We start from the raw sequence: 13,450 nt of genomic DNA, 5'->3' as shown, positions 1-13,450 counted from the left end.
CTCCATCACCCTTGCAAGGGTATAGAGCTGGTCCACAGTTCCACGGCCAGGACGAAAACCACATTGCTCCTCCTCTATCTGAGATTCAACTATCGATCGGACCCTCCTCTCCAGTACCTTGGCGTAGACCTTTCCAGGGAGGCTGAGGAGTGTGATCCCCCTATAGTTGGAACACACCCTCAGGTCACCCTTCTTAAAGATGGGGACCACCACCCCGGTCTGCCACTCCCTAGGAACTGCCCCCGATGACCACGCAATGTTGTAGAGACGTGTCAACCATGACAGCCCTACAACATCCATAGCCTTGAGATACCCAGGACGAACCTCATCCGCCCCCGGGGCTCCGCCGCTGTGTAGTTGTTTGACTACCTCAGCAACTTCTGCCCCCGAGATCGGACAGTCCATCCCCAGGCCTCCCAGCTCTGGTTCCTCCTCGGAATGCGCATTGGTGGGATTGAGGAGCTCCTCAAAGTATTCCTTCCACCGTCCGACTATAGCCTCAGTTGACGTCAGCAGCTCCCCATCCCCACTGTAAACAGTGTGAGCGAGTTGCTGCCTTCCTCTCCTGAGGCGCCGGACAGTTTGCCAGAACCTCTTTGGAGCCGATCGATAGTCTTTCTCCATGGCCTCACCAAACTCCTCCCACGCCCGAGATTTTGCCTCGGCAACTGCCACTGCTGCACCCCGCTTGGCTATCCGGTACCTGTCTGCTGCCTCCGGAGACCCACAGACCAGCCACGCCCTGTAGGCCTCCTTCTTCAGCCTGACGGCTCCCCGAACCTCTGGTGTCCACCAGCGGGTACGGGGGTTGCCACCACGACTGGCACCGGCCACCTTACGACCACAGCTAGCAACAGCCGCCTCGACAATCGCAGAGTGGAACAAGGCCCACTCGGACTCAATGTCCCCCACTGCTCTCGGGACGTGGTCAAAGCTCTGCCGGAGGTGGGAGTTGAAGACCGTCTTGACAGGTTCTTCTGCCAGGCGTTCCCAGCAGACCCTCACTATGCGTTTGGGTCTGCCAGGTCTACGCGGCATGTTCCCTTGCCATCTGATCCAACTCACCACCAGGTGGTGATCAGTTGACAGCTCCGCCCCTCTCTTCACTCGGGTGTCCAAAACATACGGCCGCAGGTCAGATGATACGACTACAAAATCTATCATCGACCTGTGACCTAGGCTGCCCTGGTACCAAGTGTACCGGTGGGCATCCTTATGTTCGAACATGGTGTTCGTTATGGCCAAACTGCGGCTTGCACAGAAGTCCAATAACAAAACACCGCTCGAGTTCAGATTAGGTGGGCCGTTCCTCCCAATCACACCCCTCCAGGTCAAGCTGTCATTGCCCGCGTGAGCATTGAAGTCCCCCAGCAGGACAATGGAGTCCCCTGATGGAGCACTATCTAGCACTCGTCCCAGGGACTCCAAAAAGGGTGGGTATTCTGAACTGATATTTGGCCCATAAGCACAAACAACAGTCAGGACCCGTTCCCCGACCCGAAGGCGCAAGGAAGCTACCCTCTTGTCCCCCGGGGTAAACCCCAACACACAGGCAGAGAGTCTCGGGGCTAACAAAAAGCCAACCCCAGCCCTCCGCCTCTCACCCGGAGCAACTCCAGCAAAGTAGAGTGTCCAACCCCTCTCCAGGTCTCGGGTTCCAGAGCCAGTGCAATGTGTCGAGGTGAGTCCGACTATATCTAGCCGGTACCGCTCAACCTCTGCCACAAGCTCCGGCTCCTTCCCCGCCAGCGAGGTGACGTTCCATGTCCCAAAAACTAGTTTTCTTGTCCGGGGATTGGACCGCCAAGGCTCCCGCCTTGGTCTGCCACCCGATTCGCATTGCACCGGACCCTTCATGTTCCTCCTGCGGGTGGTGGGTCCACAGTTGGACGAGCCCATGTATCGGGTTCGGGCTGGGCCCGGCCGGGCCCCATGGGCGAAAGCCCGGCCACCAGGCGCTCGCTCACGGGCCCCAACCCCAGGCCTGGCTCCAGGGTGGGACCCCGGTAACCCTCCGGGCCGGGTACTCCGACTCTTCGTTTTAACCGCCATGAAAGATCCTTCGAACCGTTCTTTGTCTCACCCTTCACCTAAGACCAATTTGTCATGGGAGACCCTACCAGGGGCACTAAGTGCCCCAGACAACATAGCTCCTAGGATCATTAGGGCACTCAAACTCCTCCACCACGATAAGGTGACGGTGATTGTTCTTATTTCCACAATTTGAATAGCGAGACTTGGGCTCTATTTTGTTGACGTGCGACAGGAGACAAGCAGCTTCTTGTCTGCAAAATCCTCACCATGAACCTGAAACACTTGTTTAAAATTTTAAGATGGTTTTGCGGCTCACATCAAAGTATTTTATTCTATAAGAACAAAAATGATGAATAAGATCATAAAAGTTCACTCTTCACTTAAATGTTTCATTAAAGCTGGAATCACAGTTATTACAAACCTGCAGCGTTTCATTGCATTCTCATCTCTTAGCTAAATTATAGTGAACATTATTTAGACAAAATAAAGAAACTCAAAAACAAACGCAGAAAGAGGTTTTGTTTCTGTGCGGTGAGGGATTCTGGGTTGTTGTTTTTCCCTCTCTCCTGCTTCTGCCTCTGGCCTAAATTGAGAATAACTGGGGTTGGCAGATGCTCTGATAACGTCGACTTTTTGCGTTCCAAATCCTTTACATTTGCACAAACGAAGGCCCTCTTCACGCATTTTCTCCTCTCGCTGGTGTTGCACCACACGTTTGCACCCTCCCTGCTGCAACAATCACAGCCGTGTCAGGTGCAAACTCAAGAAATGCTTTGCTTTCAGTGAGAAAATGCTGAAACTGGTGTTAATTTGTGAAAGCAAAAATAAGTAAATCACTCTGCATGTTTTATTCAATTACTTCTCTCCAAATTCATCTGTATTATTTTAAGAAAATCCTTGAAAAATAAGCATCTTTGTGAAGCTTGTTAGCTGCTATTGTAACTCTGCTTTTACCTGCACCATCAATCTGGACCTGGTCTGCTAAGAGTTTGCAAATTAGTGCCTTTTTTTAGATTAATGAACAATTTATAGAAATTTTCTGTTAAAAATAAAATTATGCGGACACACCTCATGAGTCTGGATTATGCACTGTTTCTTCTTGACAACATTTTAAAACTTATTTATCATTTCCTATCTTAAATTAAATACATAAGTCAACACACACACACACACACACACACACACACACACACACACACACACACACACACACACACACACACACACACACACACACACACACACACACACACACACACACACACCTCCTGAGCCCCTCATCCCTGAGCCTTCAGACTGTCAGCTACATCCACCTCTCCTCGTGTTATTCAGCCCACTCGGCTGATCCAAGGTCGTGAGCACCAGGGGTGTCTCTCTATGCCGTGCTCGCGCAGTGTGCATGGATTTGGCCATCTTTCTATCTGCTTGTCTCCGTGTGCACGTTTGCATGTCAATGTCCTCCCCGCTCACAAATCTGTCTCATCCTTCAGACACCATGACCCTCAGCACGGTCTGCTTCCTGTCTCTCTCTGACCGACTTCCTCCCTGGAGGGAGCTGCTGAGGACTCCTGGTATAAAGCTCCTTTTCACGGAGAGACACTCTGATTTATATACTTCATTTCAGAGCCAAAACGCTGACGCGCTCTCAGCGGCAAATACTTGTCTGTGGGTGCAAAGACAAACATAAAACCTTTAGAGATGAGACGGTGTGTCTGCAGCTCCTTTATAGTCAAACCACATCTGGTTGTGGATGCAGAATGGAGCTGCAGGTTCAAGGATGTGGCTGCTTATTTCCAGCGGGTCGAGTAGAAAAGCCTGACACGCCGCTTTATTTTGAGTGTTTATTTGGTGTGTGAGCAATGGCGACAGGACAAGGCAGTGAAGGATGCAGCATCTGGATCAGCAGCAGCTCAGCAGGTCGAAGCTAAGCGTCACTTTTGGTTTCCAAAGAAACCGTCTCATCTGGCGAGATGCAGAGCGTTGAGGGCCACGGGGTCACGGGAGGGGGGCTTCACCAGGCAGATGGACGAGCAGCAAGACGTGACCTTGTCAACAGGAAGAGAGAGGGTTTCCTATCAGAAGGAGCAACTTCAGCCAAAGCCGCTCAGTTCCTCAGCAAGCTTAATGCGCACAATAGGTGACACAAATAACTCGTGACACGTAGGAATATTAAGGTGCGCTGTAAGCACGTTCACCACCGCTGAAAGCTGTGCCTGCCAGTCTCTTCAACACACTCTGTTTCCCTGTCCTACTTTTTCTCTGCCCCTGCCCCACACACACACACTTACACACACATGAAACACGGAGATCACAACAGTATTCACCACTGAAACTCGAATGTGCCCACAGCCTTTTAGCCCTGCTACGTTTCCTGCTGCTTGAATAAGCACCCGTGTGGGGAGGTTTGTTTAGACTGGAACATTCCCGGGCTCCGACTCTTCATCAGTCCCGTTGTTGTTGTGTGGAAAGGAAGCTGTTCCCTGCCTTCGTTGTCTCACTTTGGGTCGCTTCAGATAGTCGCTGACCATCCAGTTCAAGGGAACAGCTACTTTTAAGGGCAACAGCTCAAGAAATGTTAGTAAAGGTGATTAATTTTTCTTTTACCAAAGATTGGAGTTTGGTGTGTAATTTTGGTTTGTGCTACCACAGATTTATGGAAAGAGCCAGAAGTCTCACCGACCAGGTGCTGTGATTGTTACATTATTATAGAAAAGGAGGTCATTTTGAATTTCCAGCTTTTATGGACGAAACCAAAAATAGTTTGTGATGATTAGATTCATCTGTTTTTTTAAAGTCTATAATATTCCTGGAGTTGATTTGTGGTCGAGCAAGGTCTGCAGGAGGTTGATGGAAAGTGTCAGGTGCATCTCCCTGGACATCCTGAAGCTGATTGCATGATGGCGGGTTGTGCAGCAGACAAAATGACTGGTCTGTAATAATACTTGAAGCACGGCTAGAAGAAGTGATGGATTTGAGGAACATAGGGGTGAAGACAGCTGATTGCTAAGAGGTAAAACTGTAAAGATGGATTTTAAAAGCGGGGCAAAGAGGGAGAACTGGAAAAACAACAGGAGATAAAAGTCTTCACCTGTGCTTAAAAAATGATGACAACACATTGCTGTAAGTTTTAATTCTAGCATTTAAACATGAGAGAGGTTCAAGGTGGTCTGACTTTGAATCCCTTATTTAATGTGTCACAGTTTTATCTTTAGAGGGCATCATGTCAGAGCCCAAGCCCCCGGACCGGTCTCTCCCAGCTAACCGGCCTCCATCTTGGACCACATTTCCCAGCATGCTCCTCGCGGGAACTCCCGGCATTCTCCCAGTCACTCCCAAGTCTATATATGTAAGACGCCGCACCGGCTCTTCCCTCAGTCATCGTTTCTTTGAAATCCATGAACAGAGTTCTCTACCGAATAATCCAGCCTTCTAACATCCTTACCAAGCTCAACTCCCGTACCCAGTCGACCATCGTGACACATCGGGCTCTAAAGGCTGATCATGTGTTTTCTAGATTTAATCATCAAGTGACAAGTGAAGAAAAAACCTGAGCCTAGACTCGTACAGCGACTCTGCTGTGGCCATAGGAACCGACCGACCGGGTTGAAACATTTCTAATCAGGGTCTGGCTGTGGAAGCAAACACGCCCATGCCTGTTTATATGGACAGTCATGTTGGCAAGATTTACATGACGATCTGACTCGTGAATCTACTAAATCTATCTCCAATCAATATGACTTCACTTAAACTTCTAGTGAGAAGAAACTGTAGATTTAAATAGAGAACATTTCTGAAGAACTCGGTGCAAATTCAGCTTCTGCCTAAAAAGTCCAACATAAGTATAATTTCCTAGGTTAGAAGTACACTTTACTAATCTAACATGTGATAAATTGCCAGTGTTTAAAATGTGAAACAAGAACAAAAACCAAAAGAAATGTTAAAGCTGCTGCCAGTGGCTGATTGGGCGCACCTTGGTAACTCATACCTGGTTTCTCTCACTGGCTGACTGTAGTCATTAAAGGTGTGGTACACTGAAAACAAATGCAATTGTTACTTCTGATTGTAAGACTATGGCTACAAGAATGAATGTCTTTGATAGCAGGGCTCTGAAAACCACTGAGAACATCAGGTGGCCTCAGCGGTTCTCCAATAAAGTGCTAAGAGAATGCATGCGCCAGCCCAGAGTATATTGCCTGGCAGCGCAACGCTGCACCCGCTGGCTTGGCCATGTCCTCCGTCTTTCTTTTGACCATCCGGCCAGAGCCATTCTGCAGTTTGACCGGGGGCTGCAGGCTGGAGACGACCCGCGGTAGCACCCGATGGCTCGATGAGTTGCCGTAGCAAATGCAGAGCAGCTGGCACAAAACCGCCAGCACTGGAAACAACTGGTGCACCTGGTTGGCTCAACGCACTGGTGCGGGACGACATCCGACCCTTCGCAGGAGCCTTGATGATGATGATGATGATGATGATGATGATTATAATGAGTCGCTCTGAGTTTTTTATGCAGGCTGAACATGAAAATAGTCTCCTACATTAGTTTCTGATAGAAAATAGACGGTGAAACTCTAGGATTTGAAAATCCTGACAGATCTACATCACACTGTCACTTAACATTCATGGACTCGCCCATCTTCACTCACGACGGGAAGGCTGTTGTTCATTTAGCGTCCAGGAATCAGCAGAGAATGTCTCATCTAGTAGAAGCTGTTAGCGTTAGCAACTTCACCACTCAGCAGAACTCCTCCAGGCTTGTGTTATTTGTGAAGAGAAAAGATCAACAGTGGTAGAGTTGTATTGCTGTTAACTAATCAGAGGTGAGATGTCCAAACAGCAAGAAGTAAGACTCCAAATCCTGCCGTCTGAAGCTCTCCTCTGATCTGGGAATCTTCTGAAGCAGACGCACCGGGGCTTTTTGTACCTAGAGCACGACAGACAAGGCTTTCATCCCTACTAGAGACCACTGCAAATGTTTGAGTGAACCACACCTTTAATAGAATATTGCCTGGAGCCGATCTTTCACAGCGCAGTCGGATATTTCAGGTACATCTGAACAAATTATTTGTTTCTACAGGACTCCCCGACTAACAAACTGCTGTATGCCAAGGAAATCCCCGAATACAAGAAGAGAGTCCAGTGCTACTACAAGCAGATCCAGGACATGTCCCCTCTGAGTGAGCAAGAGATGAACGCTCACCTGGCCGAGGAGTCGAGAGTAAGTCAGAGAAAATTTTGTTTCTTCAAAAGCCTGTTTTCACACGCGAGCCTGATGTTAGAGTGTGACTGTGACTGAACCTCTGCCTTACAGAAGTACAGAAATGAGTTTAACACCAACCTGGCCTTGACAGAAATCTACAAATATGCCAAGAGATACAGAAACCAGGTAAGAGATCATGTTTCTGTTCTCAGATGTGGATCAGAAACCTTTAAATGGCTTTTGTGTTGGCAGCTGCTGCACTTCAGTTGAGCCGACTTGCTGTATTACGTTTCCAGATGGCTATCAGAGCGTGACATATCAGAATGTCGGATCGCAGCTATGTGGGGAGATCTAACAGACTGTGGACAGTTAAATACATGCACTAAGTAGCTGTTTTTCTCTGGTTAAAAGGAAAACAATCTGATATGGGCTCTCGTCCAAGAAGCAGAGACTATTCAGTGTGTTCACTTATCTCTTTCCAGCCCACAGACACCTTTCACTTTAAGCAAACAGCGCGTTGTTTACCCTCTCACGAGCCAACACCCCCATCCGCCTAATGACACTGTTAAGTTGTTGCTTCATATGTACTTTTTCTGCATTGAACTAGCCCTCGTTGTCTGTCCTCCCTCATGCTTCCTCTCTTCTAGAGAGGCGTAGTCAGTGATGACTGCATGGAGCACCCTCACAGTAATGCCGTTTAGCTGCTTTTCCCCGTCATGCTACTGTACTGACACGGGCCAGGGGCTTAGACCGTGATTCACACAGCCGCGTGAATGGCCCTGATTGCCTATTCTCTCTCCCCGGCTCAGTTCTGCTCTGCCTGCTAGCACACTGCTGCTAAGAGCCCATAAATCCCACTGACACGGCGACAACTATTGAATGAAAAACAGAGCAGATGTGGGTTTTGTAAATTTGTGAAGAGCAAAATCTTTTGTGGTGTTGAGGCAAGCAGGAAAGCAGGAGAAGAGGCTGGAGCCCTTGACTAGTTCTGCTGCTTTCGATGGTTTCTGTGTCCAGGCAGGCGGCTGACTTCCTGCCTCTCTTTCTGACTCCACCAATAGATGGATGCATGAACGATTAACAGTGTCTGAAAGTCATCTTTGTTTTCTTTTTGTTTTGTTTTTCATCAGGTGGTGAACGCTCTGGAGACGAACCCCACCGCTCGTCGCACTCAGCTGCACCACAGGTTCGAGCAGGTCATCGCCCTCATGGAGGACAACATCTACGAGTGCTGCAGCGAAGCCTGAACCTGCCCCAAGTCTCCTCCGCTCAGCATCTCCTCCTGCTGCCCTCCTCCCGCCCACATGGCTAACTCGGGAATGCCACTAAGCAGAGTTTGCTCATGCGTGTCTTTCCCACTGACTGTTGCTGGAGCGGCAGGGCAAAGTGTTTGAACCTGCCTCTCAAGCGTCATACATTTGCAAATGTGTCTCCCAAATATTTTCCCATGACACAGAGTTCCAAATCTGGCTCTGCTACACTTTAAGAGGAAATGTGATGGAATTCTGAGCTTTTCCTGGATCCCTGCACAGTTACTGGGACCTACAGTAAGCCCTGGTGGCCATTTTAACACACTGAACCCTTATTTTTTTTAAGGGAACGAGCCAATGATGCACTGAACTGTAATATAATGTTCATAGCAATATTTATAGATGTGTTATAACGCTTTGAAGAGGCCCTTTCTTCAGGATTAGTAGGACCACGGCTGATTCCTCTCATCTCCTAAAGCCTGCAGCGTTCTCAGGTCTGAGTGGATGAAGATGGGCGACAGGCTCCCACTGGTGCTTTAAACAGGAACATCCCAGTGTGCTTTGCAGGTTGATGGCAGGCGGACGAGGAACGGAGAGAAGACTGATCACTATTAAATCAGATGTTTTAATGCAGTTCACTGGGAAGAGCTGCATCAGTATACAAGTGTTAATCAGCGTGCTTGTGAACGAATGAGCGTCATGTTGGACTGTGATCAATTTAAAGAGGGAAATTTACATTTAAGTAAATGTTGAGCTCAATATAATCGAGGAGAGACTGTAAACGTGATGCCAAATGATTTGTTTGTGAAATAAATGACAGAAAATTAAGGATTTTTAAAGTGTTTGATAATGGCGTTTATACAGGTCATGAAATGCTGCACTTCAGCGCTTTAACAACAACTGACAGCCTTTCTGCTCAAAAGCCCACAAATGCATCTGCAGATTCTCAGAAAGCTTACTCTGGAGAAAAAAAAAAGTGCTTAAGAGAAAAGCCGTGCAAACGCTCAGCTTGTGTTTTAATTGCAAGACATAAAATGACTTCTACAAACTCACGTCTTCACAACAAAGAAAATACTGCTCATATCTCTGTTTATACACACATTTAACTCACATTCTGGCACCTTTTCAGATACAGAAACATCTGCCAGACACATAGATCCTCATCTTACGGACTTACTCCAATTGGGAAAAACAACAAGCGTATCATCTCATCTCCACCACCGTAAAAACCAGGAGGGAATAATCCGATTCACACGAAACTGCTGAATATCTAAAGAAATAAACATCTAAGTAAACCCAAATATTAAATAAAACAAATTTGAAGCCATTCATCTGAATTTCATTTTCACCTATGACATGTTGGGGGGTTAGTGGGGAGCTTGGACAGTGTTCAGTTGGAATCCTACCAAGATGGCAACCTTTTGATGCCGGGTTAAAAATCTGCGAGACCAGCTGAACACTTTCCATGATTAAATGAGCTGAAAGTACACATGCTGGCTCCTGATGGTGTCTGTCCCACTGACGTTGTGGCGCTGCCAACTGCGGTGAGGACAATCGGAGAGGTAAGTTGAGAGGATTGGACAATCCCAGGATTTGCTGCTCGGCGTTGGTGGGTCCCTGGGTGAGTGGTAACAGATGGAGCAGATAGAGGAGGAGTGAGGGGGTCAAGCCGGGGCCACCTGGCTGGAGGAGACAGATGAAGTCTGGGTTCTGGAGACAGCGGCAGAGGCCTCATCATCTCCAAATGGGTTCTTTCCACAGCACACGGTGGTGATCATGCAGTTCCTGAACTGGAGACCACAATGGAGAAAAAAGGCAGAATCTGTCTCACTTTCAACGGTTTTACTCAGTCGAGGATGAATCACAGAAGTACTGCAAATGCAAAAACACGGAAACACAACAGCTAAAGTAGCAGTACAAGAATGGTGTATTACTGACTAAAATGTATTTAAAGAGGACACATACAGAAAATTCAATTCAATGCTTCAATCTGAGCTTCTGTTTAATAATTAAAGCAATAAATTAGGATCAGGGTTGCTGTATTTCATACAATGACTCTGGAAGGAGACCGAAAATAGAAACTATAAAGACATCTTTATGTTTTTTTTTATTCCTGTGTGTCTCATCTAGCTAAAACACAGTATATTCAGAGGGAAGTTAGAACAATTACGACAATAATAATACGTTTATAATCACTTCACTCACGTATAACCCCACAGTGAAGTAAAACCCATCTTGTTAGTGAGAGGAAATTTTTTGAAAAATGAAGTAAATGCATCTCGTTGCATTCCCATTTAAAGTCCTACCTGTCTGTTGAGCAGGATGTAGATGACTGGGTTGTACAGAGCGGCGCTCTTGGCGAAGAAGGCCGGTGCGGTCATGAACACTGGTCCAAACTCCGTTCCCTGGTTGGCAAAGATGTACCAAGCCACGGTGGCGTAGGGCACCCAGCACACCAGGAAGGAGATCACCATCACGATCACCATACGTGTCACCTCTTTTTCTGCTCTTTGGGTGGTTTCCGACTCCTGCTGCTGGGCTGCAGCCTGCGCACGCACGCACGCACGCACGCACACACACACACACACACACACAAGATATGAAATTGCAAATCTTAATCCTGCTAAATGTTAACTAATTTAACATTAAAAATTTAAACTTGACAACATGATAAGTTGGTGCAGTTTACTGATTGTTTGACCCGACTCACAGTCCATTTAGGCAACATAGAACTGTTTAGTATCTGAAATTTCATGGAAACCACAAACTGGAAGCACATTAGGTTTTTGACAAGAGCTGAAGGAAATATTTTAGCTTTTAGCTTCAAAATGTGTCCATGTGCTAATCTACTCAATGACTGCAAATAACGGGCATTTGGTTCTGAGATATTTATGCAGCTTAAGTTTGTTCCTCTTTAAAACAAGCGTGGACCAACACAGAAAGTCACAGTAAATCCTGGACATGATGCTTAAATTGTCATTTAGCAAAAGGTTTGACCCCAAACAGCCACATTGTTACGGTTCATGTTTGCTGATGCATTATTAAAGCTGTTTTATGGTTATTATAAAGGGCATGAGGATGACACAGTGAGAAAGCTGACTGCCCTTTAGCTTGAAGACCTCAGTAAAAGCTGGCATGTTGGCAACGAACTGCCCTCCTGAAGTGTCCTTGAGCCACTAAATCTGTTGCATCTCTCGAGACTCCATGGTGCTCTATCGTCCTCCAGATAGAGGGAAAATAACGTTCTACAGCGATAGACAATATATCACATCCTTATTTCCTAATGCTGCACAGAGTGTGCTCCTACCGCTCGCACGGTGCAGAGCAGGCGACTGTAGCAGAAGAAGATGATGAAGAGGGGGATGCAGAAGTGAAGGACAAACATATAGATGACAAATGAGGTGTTGTTGATCTCGGGCTTGGGAGTGTAGTAGTCGATCCCACAGGAACACTGCATTCCCTCTGGGATGTACCTACGATGGCAAAACATATCCAGTCAGCACGATTATACTCTAAATCTGATGCTGCAAGTCTGTTTCATGCATGTGTCGCTGCTGATCTGAATCATCAAAGCAGTTTTTACCGAGACCATCCAAAGAGAGGGGGGGCCGCACAGGTCAGGGCCATGACCCACGAGAACGCCAGGCCAGCAATGGCGTGTTTCTCCTCAAAGCGGAAGTTGGTCATCGGCTTGCAGACCACAACGTAGCGCTCTATCGCCAAAACCACCAGAGACCAGAGGGCGATCTCTCCTGGGACACGAGACAAAGCAGGTCCATTTCACTACAGCACAAATACCACAACCCAATGGGGACAACACGGCACTTACCTCCTAGTGTGGCAAAAAATCCCTCAACGCTGCAGCCGGTGACACCTAAGATGAAGTATCCGTGCAGGGCCGTGTACAGAGTGACCGTGAAGCCTCCGACTATCATGAAGAGGTCGGCCAACGCCAGGTTGAGCAGGACATAGTTCAGAGGGTTTCTCAGCTTTTTGTGCTCGACAGTGACATAAAGGGTGAGGAAGTTAATGGGGAAGGCGGCGATGATGAGGAACAGCATGTATGCAGCCAGAAGGGAGTACTTCCATGGCTCGGCCAGATAGTACTGAGGGTACTCAAACGGACTGCGTACCAACCCAGTCCTATTAGACATGGGGACATAAAAGTTGGGTCCCTCTGTGCCATTCATGGCTGCTGTTGTCCTCTTCTTCCTCTGAGGTCTGGACCAAACAAGCTGTGCCTCGCAGAAGCACTATTACCCAGCCTTGTGGTGCAACCAAGGTGGAAATGAGGGACTGACCCCAAAAAATAGGCTCTTCACAGCCCCTGGAGGAGGAGCAAGCACCTTTTAATAGCGCTGGCGGATTAGAGATGAGGATGAAACGAAGTGTTAGCGGAGATGGAATTAAGACACGGTCTAAGGGTGTCGGTGCAGCGTTAACACGCAAAGTGTCACAGGGGGAAAACTCTAGGAAGGAAAAGTAAAATCACAGAAAGAAGCACAGCAAAATTTAAAGTGAGAAGTTATAACCGTGGTTAAATGAACCCATTAACTACAATCATGTGCATCACTGCTGCATTAGAAAAAGAAGAGAGGAAGGTTTGACTTCAACCACTCAGAGTGGACAGACTACAAGTGAAATTTCTGAAGCAATCCAACTTATTTGCATCTGTAAAAGCTTAATCCCTAACTAGCGCCGAGCACAGAGCTCCTCTTATAGCCTGAGGTGTAATCAGAGGGTTATGTGCTCTCGTTCCCTCCAGCTCCTTCACAAACACAAAGGTTCAAACTGGAAGAGGAAAAGTTATTAACACTCAAGTTTTTCATGAATAAAAACCACAGCGATCACAAATCTATAGACGTTTTATTAACGGGACTTGTACAATATAAACAACAACTTATCGTAGTTAAACAGCTGTAAAAAAAATGAAAAAATGCACATAAATATTAGATCTTACTTGTTAAGA

At 47.1% G+C, this 13,450-nt stretch overlaps 2 protein-coding genes across 4 annotated transcripts in view; one reads left to right on the top strand and one right to left on the bottom strand.

The window, feature by feature from the left end:
• Positions 1–8,704, top strand: part of plxnd1 (plexin D1) — a 77,486-nt gene extending 68,782 nt beyond the window's left edge. For both annotated transcript variants that reach the window (XM_054746113.2, XM_054746112.2), the window contains exons 34-36: positions 7,109–7,249; positions 7,343–7,417; positions 8,362–8,704. In XM_054746113.2, the coding sequence (XP_054602088.2) occupies positions 7,109–7,249; positions 7,343–7,417; positions 8,362–8,478 (333 nt within the window). In that variant the 3' untranslated portion in view covers positions 8,479–8,704. The remainder of the gene's footprint in view (positions 1–7,108; positions 7,250–7,342; positions 7,418–8,361) is intronic.
• Positions 8,705–9,929: 1,225 nt separating this feature from the next.
• Positions 9,930–12,802, bottom strand: LOC107391233 (rhodopsin). 2 transcript variants are annotated; one of them, XM_015968412.3, is made up of 5 exons: positions 12,311–12,802; positions 12,065–12,233; positions 11,789–11,954; positions 10,788–11,027; positions 9,930–10,271 (listed from the first exon to the last, which is right to left on the bottom strand). In XM_015968412.3, the coding sequence occupies exons 1-5, from the start codon at positions 12,669–12,671 to the stop codon at positions 10,146–10,148; spliced, it is 1,062 nt and encodes a 353-aa protein (XP_015823898.3). In that variant the 5' UTR covers positions 12,672–12,802; the 3' UTR covers positions 9,930–10,145. The 2 variants fall into 2 exon arrangements, with proteins under 2 accessions (XP_015823898.3, XP_015823899.3); XM_015968413.3 differs by having other exon boundaries at positions 10,217–10,353.
• Positions 12,803–13,450: the final 648 nt, after the last annotated feature.

The sequence above is a fragment of the Nothobranchius furzeri genome, chromosome 15 (genome assembly GCF_043380555.1).
Source record: "Nothobranchius furzeri strain GRZ-AD chromosome 15, NfurGRZ-RIMD1, whole genome shotgun sequence".
NCBI classification, from domain to species: domain Eukaryota; kingdom Metazoa; phylum Chordata; class Actinopteri; order Cyprinodontiformes; family Nothobranchiidae; genus Nothobranchius; species Nothobranchius furzeri.
Note: the sequence above shows the minus strand (reverse complement) of the source record. Positions and strands in the feature narration are given on the sequence as shown.